General features: G+C 39.9%; 1 protein-coding gene across 3 annotated transcripts in view; it reads left to right on the top strand.

The window, feature by feature from the left end:
* The window catches only part of F11 (coagulation factor XI), a 28,254-nt gene extending 13,022 nt beyond the window's left edge, over positions 1 to 15,232 (top strand). For 2 of the 3 annotated variants that reach the window (XM_008510130.2, XM_070598092.1), the window contains 8 exons: positions 2,315 to 2,424; positions 2,528 to 2,690; positions 2,777 to 2,883; positions 6,618 to 6,786; positions 7,827 to 8,002; positions 8,602 to 8,697; positions 9,258 to 9,397; positions 9,624 to 15,232. In XM_008510130.2, coding sequence (XP_008508352.1) covers positions 2,315 to 2,424; positions 2,528 to 2,690; positions 2,777 to 2,883; positions 6,618 to 6,786; positions 7,827 to 8,002; positions 8,602 to 8,697; positions 9,258 to 9,397; positions 9,624 to 9,785 — 1,123 coding nt within the window. In that variant the 3' untranslated portion in view covers positions 9,786 to 15,232. The remainder of the gene's footprint in view (positions 1 to 2,314; positions 2,425 to 2,527; positions 2,691 to 2,776; positions 2,884 to 6,617; positions 6,787 to 7,826; positions 8,003 to 8,601; positions 8,698 to 9,257; positions 9,398 to 9,623) is intronic. The other variant, XM_070598091.1, reaches the window with a different exon arrangement.
* The last annotated feature ends 525 nt before the right edge of the window (positions 15,233 to 15,757 follow it).

The following is a 15,757-nucleotide window of genomic DNA, read 5'->3' as shown; positions in this document are numbered from 1 at the left end:
TCAAAATCCATCATTAAAACTTACGAGCAACTACAAGTTTAATCTAAATGTCTGTATAGGATAGATAAAAGTTGCGAAGAATTCCCCCCTTCTCTGTTTCCATTCCCCACCTACAGACCACAAATGCAATGTTACCAAGGACTCTTGGTTTTCTTTCGCTTAAGGAGGTCTCTCCCTTCAGCAAAGGGAGAGTTGCCTGGTTCTGAATGAAAGGAAGAGAAGAGATGGTCTTTGAGAGGCAACTTAGTGTAATGCCTGGTTTAAGATAATTGAACCTAGGGGCTTGCCCAGTGGCCTAGTGGTAAAGTTCACATGTTCCACTTTGGTGGCCTGGGGTTTGCAGGTTCAGATCCCGGGTGCAGATTTATACATGGTTCATCCAGCCATGCTGTGGCAGCGTCCTACATAAAAAATAGAGGAAGATCGGCAACAGATGTTAGCTCAGGGCCAGTCTTCCTTACCAAAAAAAATAACCAACCAAACAACCTGAACAAAAAAAATGATAATTGAACCTGGAACAGAAAGAGCTGGAAATACCAGTGATATATGAAATCCAAAGTGGAAAGAAGTTGAACTGAAGACCCACATCAATAGAATTGTGGGTGATAGTGGAGTGAGGTTTGAGAATTGAGACCCTGTTTCCCTACGGATGGATATTAACTCAGGAAACCTTAATAAAGTGTGGGAAATTTCTCTGATCATAAAAGGGACATTTGCTGGGGCTGCTGCCCCTCATTGACAAGGTTCACTAGGAAAAAAAAAATCTTAAGATTCAGTCTCCTTCGAAATCTGGATGGTATATATTATCTGAATCAGAATTCTCAAGGTCCTTGGCATTTGCTTGACTTGGCTGCCCATTATTGGGAGAATGTCCCCCAGAACAATCCAGCCAAGGGAAGCCCTGAGCTCCTTGTCCATCAGCAAGCCTGATTTTCCATCGACTGAGGCTGTAATTTCAGAAGCACTAGGTCTGTCGCATGAAAATATATCTGTTACTTTCATTTTCTCAACAAATTTAATATAACTTATTTGGTGCCTACTAATGAGGCACTGTTCTAAACACTGGGGGTATCATTAGTGAACTAAATAGATAAAAACCCTGCCTTACTTGGACCAGAGTGGAAGTGATAGAGATGCAATCAGATTGGGATATATTGTCAGTGTAGAGCCAATAAGATTTGCGGATCCACTGGATACCAGCTGTGAAGGAAAGAGTCGGGGATAGTACCAAGATTTTTGGCCCAAGGAATTGAAAGGAAGGAAATGCCAGTGACTGAGATGTGGAAGATTTCATAAGGGAAGAGATGCCTAGTAGACATCCAGAGAGAAATGTTGAATTGGCAATTGAAAAGAAAAGTCTCGAATTAAGAAGAGATTTACATACCATATCTATGCCTGGGTGTCACCAGCATGCAGCTGGTCATTAAAGGCACTGAAATTGGTGAGATCATCACAAGTTTGAATGCAGTCAGAGAAGAAAGAAAGTTCAAAGATTGAGACTTGAGGCATTATAAATTGGAAAAGTTATAAAGATGCCTTTGTGATGTGTTATTTTGTGTTAAGGACTGCTCTTTTTCTTTTTTATTCCTTTTATAAGATTCCCAATCCCTACCTATAGGAGGGGTAACACATTTTATCCTCAATATAGAGTGAGAGAAGAACATAAATTCTAAAAGCAAAGACTTGGCTTTTTAAATTTAAATTAATTAAAATTAAATAAAACTGAATATTCATTTCCTCAGCTGTATCGGCCACATTTCAAGTGCTTAACAGCTGCAGGTGGCTAGCGGCTATTGTGTTGGAAGGCATAGGCAATGGAATGTTTCCATCACTGCAGAAAATTCTGTTGGACAGCACTACTCTAGACTGTGATTTGGTGCTCATTGGGAAAAACTACTTCCTGCCAGGACGATGCTGCCCGGCTGTGGGGCGTGCGATGGGTTTCACTTGTCCCTGTCTAAGCCTGCTGCAATTCTGGAAAGCAGATTTCTAGGTAGCATGAAAATTCTAGAATCTTTGAGATAGGCTGAGAGTGTTGAAAGGAAGGAAATAAAGAAGGAAGATGCTAGGAACACTGACAACAGAGCAAGTTCAGAAAATTTTTATGGAGGTAGGTGCTTTAGTTTTGAAAATTTGTCTACCACCTATGGATCGTTGGGTCTGACTCTGATTTATGAAGAGAACTTTCAAAATGAGAAAATCTTCACTATGAAATGCCAACATGAGCTGACTTCTGTATGTGCCGTAAAAAATGTTGTTTTTCTTTGATATGTTTTATATGATATTATTTATGTTGCCCTTTTTTTACTGTTAGAAATCTTTGTCTCCTTAAAACATCTGTGAGTGGATTACCAAGTACACGCATTAAAAAGAACAAAGCTCTGTCTGGGTTCAGCCTACAGAGCTGCAGGCACAGCGTCCCAGGTAAGCAATGAGAGCATTTCTTCTGATTAATATCAAGAGATCAAGGAGATTGATGAGTTCTAAGGTGTTGTGTCTCATATCCGATATGTGATTTGCTGTGTAGTGTTCTGTCATCCTTCATTTTATCATGACACTGATTTCTTGGGAGAAGAACTGGACATTGTTGATATGAAAGGGCACGAAGCCTGCCAGAAAATGTGTACCGACACCAGCCGCTGCCAGTTTTTTACCTATTCTCCGCCTCATGAATCTTGCAACGGAGGGAAGTAAGACATAAAGGGTTATACAGATGCTCCTGTCCCATCTCTTTTGAAGGGCATTATGTTTATACCATTTTGTTTCCAACCTGCAGGGGTAAATGTTACTTAAAACTTTCTTCAAATGGATCTCCAACTAAAATTCTTTATGGGAGAGGAGGCATCTCTGGATATACATTACGGTTGTGTAAAATGGATAACGGTGAGTTTAATGTTACTTGAAAAAATACATCTGAAGGAGTTATTCTATGCTGAATACGTCACGACAAGAAAGCCAATAATAGCCACAGAGGGGACAAAATTAGTGAAATAATGAACTTTGATGCAATTTTCTGTTATTTTCACTCCTATCACCCAGGATGATCAGGTTTTAAAGGTAAATATTGGGCCTTGACTAAACTCTGCATTGCCTAGTATTAACTGAAGATGTATTTTAATTTTACACATTCATACATCTGGTATTTCATGGTGAGACTCAGGCTCAGCCAACACTTTTATGTCTTGCTATCAAGGCCCACTGTCTTTCTTATCATCCTTTATAACTGAAATATCAACCAGCATCTTAGTTAATCAAATTATTCATTTCCTTTCCATCGGCCATTACTTGATCTTTAGTTGAAACATAAATAATCATCATGTGTTTGACAATTATGTCTCTATTCAAGAAATACTCGAGTAGCTACTTCTCAGGGGTCTTCATTCTTTCAGATTCCCTGCAAGTGTTCTACATACTTATGAATACCACAAAAATTACGGTAAAACCTTATTACTTTGTAACAATGAGTGTGGTGCAGTGGAAATAAGTAGATTATCCAGATTAAACAAGACCTGTAATAACTTAAAAATTACAATAAAAATCAGATCAGTAGTATTTTCACCTCTGGCCAGTTTCTGGGCTTAGTAGCCAGAAATGGTTTGCAGGTGAGTGGAATCGTCTAAGGGATGGCATCCCCAACAGGAAAGAACTTTCCACACCCTCCTCCCTAAATTACCATCATGCCCTGTTATGACTTTAGTATTTCTTGATTTACATAAAACTGCACGTTTTTAGACTTTTATTGCTTAATGTCTGACATTATAATGCAATATAAATTAAGATGCAACTGAGATTTGATGAATAAAATAGAAGTGGTAATTATGCTTTGTAATAGTTTCGAAGTATGAAAATTTTTTGTGTCAGAATTATTTGCTCTGCTGGGAAGTTGAAGAAATCCTTAATTTGTGAAAACTTGTTTTGTAGAACTTATAATATTATATTGTGTTCAATACTAATATCCTAACTAGGAAACTATGCCTTCCTAGAGTTTAGAGGGGGCTCTGATGGAAATCTTTGGGTGGTTCAATCTTCTTTAAAACGTCAATCAATTAAATTGTGTCTCATACATTCTATGTTTTTCTCACAATAAATTTACCTAGGCAAGAACGAGTGTTTACACTAATTCTGCTGTCTTAGTTCTACTAAGCATTAGAGGGACACAGCAAGTTTTGTTGTTAACGATGTTGACATAGTTTAAAAAATAAGAACCAGCACTTAGGCCTTAAATTGCAGAATCCATTCTCCACTCTCCTTCCTTCGTTATGCTCTTCTCAGTTGAATTTATAGACTCTATAAAGATTGCAGAATACATCAGGTATAGATTGATAGTTGAGGCAGAAAATATAAGGGAAAATGAAATCTTCTACCTTTTTAGTGAAGCTTCTGAATTAAATGAAACTAGATAATTAGGTTTGGCTGTACTATATTAGATGAAATAATACCCCACTAGGAAAGGAAACATCTAACTGAGATGTTTATCATGTCTTGCACTGTCATTGGTCTACAATATAATTTAAGTTTCTTAAGATACAGAGCAATTGCCGTCAAAAGAAACATGCCTTAACACAAAACGTAGTGCTAGACGTACATATTTTCAATATTTTGTTTGAACTGGGAAACCAAATAAAATGAACATCCAGACCAATGACTCATTATTGAGTTGTTCATAACGTATTTTAGTTATTGCTTCCCTATTAATTTTCCTAAACTTTGCCATTATGCCACTTCCAAGCTTGCAATTACAAGAGCTTCCCAGTAATTCCAGAAAAGAGTCAAAATCTTCAAAAGGATCCTCTAAAACTAATCTCCATCTGATCCACTCTAAAGTAAGAGCTCTCTTCTCAGCATATCTAGGTTTTCATAAATACATCATGCTTGTTCCTACCTCAGCTTTCCACCAGCTGGTGTTTCCTTCAAATCTCCTTTCCCTGTCCTTTCCTTCTATTTGAATCTGCCTCAGTGTTACACAGTCATTTCCCGTTGAGGAAAGAAAGACTTAGAGAGGTTGTTGACATCTACAAAACTAGTGAATGACTCTAGGACGTGGCTTTTGAGCAGTGAATCTTCTGGTAACTTCACACTCCTCCTCTAGCAAAGGACCTGAAGCTTCCTTGATCCCCTGAGCATTGCTATCCTAAGTGTGATCTGGGTATAGCACATTGGCATCACCTGGTGATACCAAGCAATGCTCTGCTTGCCATGCTCTGAGCCAATTAATCACAACAAATTAGAGATCAAGAAAGGAGGTTTTAATTCGATTAGCCGGCATAATTGGGAAGATGACAGACTAATGTCTCAAAAAACCCCCATCTTCTGAAGATTACAGAATCTTGAGGTAGTTATATAGGGAAAATGGACAGTTAGGAGGGCGTTTCCTCCAGGCATGACGGACTTCAAGGTTTTCTATTGTTCGGTTCTTGTGTCAGCTGTGATGGATACTTTGTAGATGTGTTTACCACCTGTGGTCAGCCTGTTTCTGGAGAGAAACTCATAGAACAAAGTTTTAATTTATCAAGCTATCAGGGAGTACATACATAAGCAGAGGCCATAAATCAGGAGAGCATGTGAATTTTTTAGAGTACTTGCAGAGCAGCGGGTAGTCACACAGAGGAGGGACTGCGGCCGTTTAGTGTAACAAGATGGCCTCACTTTTGGTCACTTACACTGAGTTTGCTAGAAAGAATTTCAGGCCCTGCCCCAGACTGAATCAAAATCTGCATTTTAAAAAATAACCAGGTGATCCATATGCACATTAAAATATGAGAAGCACTTCTCTGGAATACTGTTGTCTATGAACACCTCACTCCCATTCTAGCTAGGCTACTTGGGCAAATTTGGCCAAGGCTTCCAACCAGGAGGGTGGGTTCTTGTGTTTGCCATTCCAGGAAGTAGAGATAGAATGGACTATCCCATCAGGTCAGCCAAGACAGAAAGAAACAAAGGGGTAAGTCTGCATCAAAGTCCTTGGAAAGCATCAAGCTTTGAGCCAAAGAACCCCACACTGTCAACAAGACCAAAGGGCAAAAGCAGTTCACAAACAGAAGAGCAGGCCAGGTTTGGATGCTGGTGGAGCAGGAGGGACTGGGACCAAAGGTTGGTCTGAGTGGGAGGGGATAGGGGAGAATTGGACAACGGCTACAAACTGAGTGGAAGACGCTCAACTTTTCTTTATAACAGTGGTTCTCAACCTTTAGCAGGGCTGATTACAACTGAAATCGCTAGACTCTACAGCCAGAGGTTCCCATTCACTGGGTCTGAGGAAGGGCTCAACAGTTTGTATTTCTAACCAATTTCCACTTGTTGCTGTTGGTCTGAGGGCCACACTTGACAACCCCTGCTTTAAAAGGACCATCAGGGTTATTGTTCCAGGGGGGATAAGACTGCCTCCTAGGACCAGATGAGGCATTATTTGGGGGCATGTGATTTCAAGGTGACTTACTCATTCAATTTTCATGTACATGTTTTGCTTTGTCAACTTGATTATAAAGTTTCTTCCAGTCAAGGTCATGGGAAATGATTGAGTCAAGGGAAGGTTTTCTTCCCGTTGTGCCTGAAGGAACACAACTACTGATTGCAAAAGAAGATTTAGGAAGCTACTCATTGCAATCCTTTTGTTGCAGCTTGTACAACCAAAATCAAGCCCAGAGTTGTTGGAGGAAGGGCGTCTGTTCCTGGTGAGTGGCCATGGCAGATAACTTTGCACATCATCTCACCCACCCAGAAACACCTGTGTGGAGGCTCCATCATTGGAAACCAGTGGATATTAACAGCTGCTCATTGTTTCGACGAGTCAGTACTAGTACTGTTTTTGCTCGTTCACCATGCTCACATATAGATTAAATCTATCACTAGTATTTTGGTAACATTTTTTAAATGTACATTATTCTATTGGCTAAATTAATTTTCTATCTTTAATGAAAAAAAACAAAAAGGGAAGAGCCGCTCGTGGTCTACTAGCATCCGAACGGGTGCAGGAACATGGCTGACTGCATACAATTCCACTTTCTCATTTAAATGTATATAGATCCCCAGGGGAGTTCTTGTTACTTCCTATGAGAGAACACCGTCTTCTGTGCATTGTCCTGGGCATTGGGTCCAGAACTAAACTCAAAGAGAATTTTTCATTCCCTGAATCTAATTTCCCATTCTGTCTCTCCCTTTCTCTCTCTCTCTTTCACCGTTTCCACACACAGAAGGAAGAGTTCATTACGCATCCTCAAATTGTATTCCCTACTTAGGTCAACTTTAATATTGGCCAAACATCAAAGCTCCATGGGGAGAGTATATGTACCCTAGGGAATTTTAGTTGGCCAAACTTCCTCTTTGCACTTCAGTATCCTCTGAGTTGTTTCCAGATACAGTTTTGTTGTGTGTATATACATTTTTTATCAGTATGCAGCATACTCACATTATAACTCGAAGATACATTTGAAGTCAATAGTCTCCTTTGCCTTTTACATATGGGAAAATGGAGTACCAGAAAGTCTAGGTGAATTTCTCAGGGTCACGGCCAATCAATGGCAGAGTTGAGACTAAAACCCAGAACTCTTCGTGTGTGTGTGTGTGAGTGTGTGTGTATGTGTTGGAGAGTGGATAGAGCATTTATTCATTTTTGTGTTTAACTATAAGGTAAACGCTAGCCCAGGCTCTTCTATATAGGAGAAATATATGACTGAAAAATCTTGGCATGAAATCACCTTCTTCCACCTAAAAGTCCATCACTGGCAGAAAATATTAGCTAGTATAGCCAGTTCAATAACAGTCTAGCTCTAATGTTTAGGAATTATTTGGTAAAGGAAATTTCTTTTCTTCTATTGTTTACTCCTTAGGGTAGAGTCACCTAAAATTTTGCGTGTCTATAGTGGCATTTTAAATCAATCAGAAATAAAAGAGGATACATCTTTCTTTGCGGTTCAAGAAATAATAATTCACGATCAATATGAAATAGCAGAAAGTGGGTATGATATCGCCTTGTTGAAACTGGGAACAACAATGAATTACACGGGTATGTAGAATTTTAAATGGAAAGTTTTCTACAGTGATGACCTAGACGTAATGTTTAACACTGCCAGATTCACGGCCTGACCCTGGCCATTGCTCCATGGTTGATATCATGGAAGGGGAGGGTTTGCAAAGCTAGTCTTTCAATCTAAGACTGACTTTCTTTGCTGATTATTGAACCCTATTTTGGGCTCTGGATGAAATGACAAGTTTTCTCCAGGCTTCATCAGATGAACAGAATGACATAATTTTTGTAACACATTGGAATATTAAAGAGGATTTATACCTCCCTTTTAGGGACAAAAGGATTGCAGGTCACAGCAATTAAGCAACTCTTACACGGTCCCAGACCTGGCTAGAGAGATGGAGTTAGTGGGAAAGGCTGCGGCTGGTCTCGCTCTTGTGCCCTCATCCGGGAATGTGTTGAACGTATATCTGTTGAACATATAATGCTGAACATCAGGGATGAAAATGTTTGACAATGAGGCAAAACCGAATATAAATAGAGAATACAGTAAATAATGCAAAGTGAAAGAAGAGAGTCTCCTAGGAAAGAAGACATGTTTCGTTTCTGATAACTAAATTATGGTTTTTACAATTTAGATTCTCAACGACCCATATGCCTACCTTCCAAAGGAGATACAAACGTAATATATAGTGATTGCTGGGTGACTGGATGGGGGTACAGGAAATTAAGAGGTAAAAGATGATGTTTCTTTATATGCTTCATCCTAAAGAACACAGTTTAACCATAACCTTTTTTGCTATGTCAAGTCATACATCTAAAATGTAAGTAAAATAATAACATTATTCAATTGCAGAAAGTGTATTGATAAAGATGGAAAGAAAAAATTACCCAGATGAGGATAATATTGTGTCTGTTTGATTGGAAATTTTAAATGTGACGATCTCTTTAAAGATTAATTATTTTTAATGAAGTTTAATGTGAAACCTAGAACTTTTCAGTCAATGCCCTAGCCTGTTATTCAATTATTTTCTCTAGGAAGCCATTCCAGTTAGAGCTATAATTAATTTTGAACTTAAATAACATTAACAAAATGGTATTCACAATAATGGGCATAATGTCTTCTTTATACTCTGTAATTATAAAAGGTCTGAGGTAAACCTAATACTTTTTCTTCCTGGATTTTTATATAGGTGTGATTTTAATTTTAAATACATATATTCCTATTTAAATATCTATTTCTATTTCTATTATATATATGGTTATTCCATTAACAAACTAAAAAATTTTTCAGACAAGATACAAAATACTCTCCAGAAAGCCGAGATACCCTTGGTGACAAATGAAGAATGCCAGAGAAGATACAGAAGTCATAAAATTACTGATAAGATGATCTGTGCAGGCTATAAAGAAGGAGGGAAGGATGCTTGTAAGGTATGAGTGTTCTCAACCAACGGAATATATTTAAATTAGAATGTTTAATGCATTTGAAAAAGCAGTCTTCTGCCAAAGAGCAGGAACACAGTGTGTTAGTTTTCAAACTGAAGTTTATGAAAGGGCCAAGACGGAATTTTAGCGAAACCACTCAGAGGAAAATGTATTTAAGATGAGAAGCGTCTGAACTGATCTGTGTGCCTTTTCTTTTCTCCTCTCGTCTTAGGGAGATTCAGGGGGCCCCCTGTCCTGTAAACACAACGAGGTCTGGCACTTGGTGGGCATCACGAGTTGGGGTGAAGGCTGCGCTCACAGGGAACGGCCAGGTGTCTACACCAACGTGGTCAAGTATGTGGACTGGATTTTGGAGAAAACCCAAGCACCGTGAAAGAGTTCCCGGATGTCAGCTGTCTCCCTGAAGGACCAACCAGATTACTCTGGGAGAGGGTTTTGATTTCACTGAAGAAGACAACTGTGCCATCATTTTCCTCTACAGGTTACAATACTGAGACAGACCCAAGTTGAAGGCGCTTGGCATTTGCAACAAGACGCCAAAAGAAAACAAGCCACTGTTTTCAAAACTGCTGTTCCATGATCCTTATAGTTTGCTTTTCAGCATCCAGTCTCTTGCTTTTTGATCACACCTTTACTGAGCCAAAGAAACACTATAAGGTGATGCTTCTGAAGATTAAAATATAGCCAAATACATCAGAGAAGAATCGAGCAGTGGCACCAAAGGATCAGGTTGAACTGCTGAAAGAAACCACCGTAAAAAGATTTGCTAAATGAAAAATGGGAGCTGGAGAAAACGGAGACAAGGACGGTCACCACCAATTTGCGAGAATCTGCTCTCTGCCTGTATGAACACATCTCCTAGGAAAAGAAGAACGGGACTGCATTCAATGACAGGTTTTCAGAATAATCAGGAATTCTTGTCATTTCGACTTTGAATATTTTTTTTCAGATTAGTTTGAGTAGATACAAGCTCTGAGTGTGAATGTGGACTCCGGAATTTCTATACGGGAGAAGATTAAAGGCAGCAACTCATCTGGACGTGGTCCTTCAGGGAACTAGAATCTCAAAGATGTACTTGCCTAGAAAACTATTTGTGCAAAGATTGTATGTTTATTTGGCATGGTTTTGGGGTAGAGGAGGCTGATGGAGATGAAAAGAGCAAGCTAAAGCCTTTCTAGGACAGTCTGCCACTGCCAGTGTGGGTTTGAAAATCTACATTTATAGATAAATGTATTGGACAGAAATCAACATAAAGTACATCCATGCTACAGAGGAAAACAATTTGGGAACAAATGGATGATTATAGGAGAGTCTTAAGCATCTTCAAGGCAGCTCCCTGTTTCTGAAGTCCTGGAGTTTTCCTTTTCCCTACAGTGCAAATATTTACCTGGTTGTTGTTTCTGGTGTAGTGTAATAACTTAGAATTTGCATCGTCTCCACCAGTTTTCAATTTGTGTCAACACCTATATAATTTACCCAAGATGAAAAATATTTTTTGAGCACACTGAGCTGTGCAGCTTCAATGTGAGCAAATAGATATGTCCCTTCCTTCATGAAGCTTCCAGTCTAGTCAGCATGAACAGCAAAAATCAAATAATTACACAAGTATAAAGTATATCATTTAAAATGGAAAAGAGAGGGATGCACAGGGTTCTATGAAAAGGGAGAGGAAGAATAGCATTTGGGGCAGGTTCAAAGATTGGGACAAAAGGAATTTGTTCTGAGGAGGACAAAACAAAAACAAAAGCAAACAAAAAACTCCCAAAATAAAAAAGACTGGAATGGCATAAAAGGGCCAGATCCAAAATGCTTGTAGATTCACACAACACTGGAATTGAAAAGTAGAGTGCCACTAAGATTACCAAACAATGATAATTTTTCTTGTCTTATTGTCTGTTCATTACCGTAGTAGTCTGGATGCAACACTTCACGTAAAAAAAGATTAGGATGTAATTCCTGATAAGAAAAGATCTTTCCTCTACATTCCTCATCTGTGTCTCTTTTGTTCAAAAGGAGAGGAAGAGGCATTAAGGGATAGAGGAGGCTATGTGTTACTAATCTATTTCTGAATAAGCGTTTGTTATTCCTTTTTAAAAAAATCTTTCTATAAAGTCTTTCCCAAGAAATTTTTGAGAAAAACACATATTTTAGTTTTGTAATATTTAGCTTTGTATAATGTTTAATTTTTGAATAGCTAATATATGCCCATGGTTCAAAAATGAAAACACCATAAGAAGATACAAAATATACAATAAGATTCCATTCTCCATGCCAAAAGATGGCACACTCTACACACCCTTCAGCATTTTTCTCTTTTTCACTTAGTGCTCTGTCTTGAAAGTATTTCTGATTGGTATTGAGAGGGCTTCCTTGATCTGTTTTTACAGAAGGATGGTATTCCATCACAGAGATTCCACGTTGTATTTAACCAGTCCCCTACTGATGGACACTTAGGTTGTTTCCAGTTTTTCACTCTTTCTTATGTATGCAGGTAAACTTGTAGGATATATTCCAGAAGGAGAATTGCTGAAAACAAAACAAGGATCAATGCTTTCATAATTTTGATAAATATTGTCAAACTCCTCTTCAAAAATTTGTAGCAATTCTCTCCCATTAGCAATGTAAGAGAGGGTCACACTTTGGGTAACATTATGACATCAAACTTAGGAATTTTTTGACAGCCCAATAGGTGGAAAAGGGTATCTCAATGTAGTTTTATTTTGCAGTTCTCTTAATATAAGTGACATTAAACGTCATATGTGTAAGGTCACCAAATTATTAACTGCTTAATTTTTAATTAAATAGTAATTTGGCAGTTACCATGTAGACAAAAATAGAGTATGATCCTTGCAGTCTTAAAAATATAGTAAGAATTCTTGTGAAAAAAAGTTCTAGAACTTACATTGTGCAAACTGGATAGCAGCTCAGTGTGCTGAACTTACTGGGTGCCTACCTTTCTCCCTGTGTGTTATAGACGTAAATTTGGGGCGGAAGTGACCTCATCTCCAGTTCCAGGGGTGGGTCCTGATTTGTGTGCATCCAATGACATAATCTTATCTTCCTTTCCCTGGGAATGAGATCATGGGTGAGCAGGTATAGGCAGCTGGCACATGGCATGCCCCAGCCACAGCGATTGGCTCAGCTGTCAATCTGAACCATGTTTAAGACTTTGGATTGATTGTCAAGAGAATAGCTTTCTCTTTCCCCTCCACTGGGGGCGGGAAGCACTGACCTTGGTTGCGGTGGCAGCAATCTTGAGAAGCCAGCCCAGGGCCCCCAGAGACATGGAGACAGAGTACCTGAGGCCTGAACAAACTCTGTTTCACAGCAATAAATCTCCTTTTGTGTTTAAACCAGTTCGAATTGGGTCTTCTATTGCTTGCCATGGAAACTTCGGGATGCACTGGGACTTAGTGACCCAAAGTATTGTTAATACCCTGATTCAATTAAATTTAACCTGCCTTTATTGGGCACCTACTACTGTACTGTTCTATGGAACATAGCTTATTTTTTTATTCTAATTTGAAAAGCTGTATTTTCTTGAATAATTTTGATTTTAAATATTCAAGGAAAGGTTGTTTATGAGTCACCACAGAGCTGTCTCTTTCTGAACAGCCGACAATGAGGTCACACATAATGCGGTTTTCACGGCTGGCACCTTGGGCACCAGTAGGTTGCCATAAACATAGACTTTAAAGAGTGAACCCAAACTTTGGAATGAGAGTCATATATGACTAAGGCATTTATTTAAGAAAGACTTTACAAATAATACATTTTATATTGTATTTGATCCACTTATGGCCTTAGCTATTGTCTTACCCCATTAAAGAGTCAGGGAAACTGATCCATTTTGATGAAGAGGCGTGTCCCCATCTGGTCCTGTTCAGACCCTCTTCTCCCTTCATCCTCTGGCTTCTACACTGTCTTCTAATATTCTGTGGTATGTACTTTTCCTCATCCCACACCAGTGTGGGACTGAATGGGCCTTTCCCTATCCTGGTGTGAGAAAATTTGCAACATTCTGGTTAAAGTCCCAAAGGTCACTTTTAGAGAATTTGCCGACGGCACTGATGCTCCAGCAGCAGTTAATGGCGGTCGTATATTGTTTCAGTAGTTTCCTCTATCTGCTTGCCTTTTCACAAGATGTCGATGAAGCCACCTGTTAGGGGAGGGTTTCTCTGGGTGCCAGGAAGAGGTGGGGGCCACAGGGCCTGCTTCCTGGCCACGGTCCATGGGCTCTATCCCGACACCCCACTCATTTCCCTCGCATTGTGTGTACAGTACTCATTAATCAGAGTGGTGCAAGCTTCTCTTCTTCCTTCTTGGGAGAAAATCTCTGCCATTTCCAAGGCCATTCACAAACTAAAGATAACTCTTCAGAGCAATTTTTTAATTAGAAATGTGCCTCTGTCTACGGGTGTGTGTGTGTGAGAGAGAGAGAGAAAGAGAGAATGAAAATGAATATACATATATATATATTTTTTTTTTTCGTGAGGAAGATTGGCCCTGAGCTAACATCTGTGCCCATCTTCTTCTATTTTGTATGTAGGATGCCTGCCACAGCATGGCTTGATGAGCAGTGCTTAGGTCCTTGCCAGGGATCCCAACCAGTGAAACCTTGGGCCATTGAAGTGGAGCACATGAACTTAATCACTCCGCCACCGGCCGGCCCCCAAAATGAATATTTCTGATAGCTGAAACACTGATGACTCTCTTCAACTTCACTGCCTCTCTGGTTTCAATCCTTCCTCATCTTTAGATTCAGTTTTGGTTTTCTGGAGCTTCCATAGCAAATTACCCCAAACTGAGCGTTTTGAAACAACAGAAATGTATTCCCTCACCGTTCTGAAGGCTAGAAGCCTAAAATCAAGGTGTCAGAAGGGCCACAGTCTCTCGCAGGCTTCTACTGGAGGCTCCTTCCCTGCCCCTGCCAGCTTCCGGTGGCCTCAGGCGTCCCTGGCTTGTGGCAGCCTCACTCTGACCGCTGCCTCCATCTGCACACGCCCCCTCCCCTGTGTCTCGTCCCCTCTTCTTACAAGGGCGCCAGTCATACTGGGTTAAGAGCCAACCTACTGTGTAAAGTGTATACTTCATGTAGTATATCATTTACTGTCATTATCCATTGAATTCAAAATTGTAGAGAAGGGACTTTATTCAAAATGCCTCGTACAGTGACTGGCACCAAATAAATTTCAATAAGTGAGCTCCTTCCTTTTTGTCCTCGGCATCAGGTAATTTTATTACAAATGTAACAGTACCCGGTGGGATTCCCAGATGAAGATTACAGTCGTGTGTGTCTGCGTTTGTTTTACTTGCTCTACCTAAAGAGGGGCCAACATTTATCTTTTGTCCCACTGCACCTGACACCCCCAGGAACGTGTGCATGCTTTGTAAGCACAAGAAGCTTTCAAAGGACCCTGTGCTGTGCAGAGGCAGGAATTTCCATGTCCTGTGAGGATTTATGGATGATACCAATGCTGGGACATTGTCAAAGGAACACTCGGGGCGACACTCATGGCCTTGGCTGGGAGACACCGTAACAAAGTGTGCAGAATACCAAGCCATTGTCATTACATGGAGAACAGGATCAACCGGAAGGGTAGGGTTTTTCAGTTAAGTCTCTGCTGCCACCGCTTAAAACAATTATCCTCATTGTGAGAATGGGGAAGCACGCGAGAGAAATCAAGACAAAAATTCCTTGCTCAGAAGTATCTATATAATTGAACAATCGATATCTGGCTAGCGGTGGATCTGGATGTATTCCTCAAATCATTACTTCACTGGGTCGAGGGAAGGATTAATAAAGATATTTTACAATGATTTTTCTGCATCCTATCTATTTCAAAGTGTTTGTGAAACGGCAGCCCTCAAGATGGGACTATTTTTCAGACCTGAAAGTTAATTTTTCCTTATTCAGATTCTAATTTGTAAAGGAGAAATGAAATGAGAAATCTGAGATATGACGGGTGGCCTTTAACAGTCCACCCGACAGTCAATATATGGGTTTAGCAGCATATGGACGGCTGTGCTGGAATCTATGAAAATAGTGCGCAGCTGGGGGCTGGCCCCGTGGCCGAGTGGTTAAGTTCGCGCGCTCCGCTGCAGGCGGCCCAGTGTTTCGTTGGTTCGAATCCTGGGCGCGGACATGGCACTGCTCATCAAACCACGCTGAGGCAGCATCCCACATGCCACAACTAGAAGGACCCACAACGAAGAATATACAACTATGTACAGGGGGGCTTTGGGGAGAAAAAGGAAAGAAATAAAATCTTTAAAAAAAAAAAAAATAGTGTGTAGCTGGGGCTGGCCTGTGGCCGAGTGGTTAAGTTCCCGTGCTCCGCTCCA

This window comes from Equus przewalskii, chromosome 28, assembly GCF_037783145.1.
Source record: "Equus przewalskii isolate Varuska chromosome 28, EquPr2, whole genome shotgun sequence".
Lineage (NCBI taxonomy): Eukaryota > Metazoa > Chordata > Mammalia > Perissodactyla > Equidae > Equus > Equus przewalskii.
Note: the sequence above shows the minus strand (reverse complement) of the source record. Positions and strands in the feature narration are given on the sequence as shown.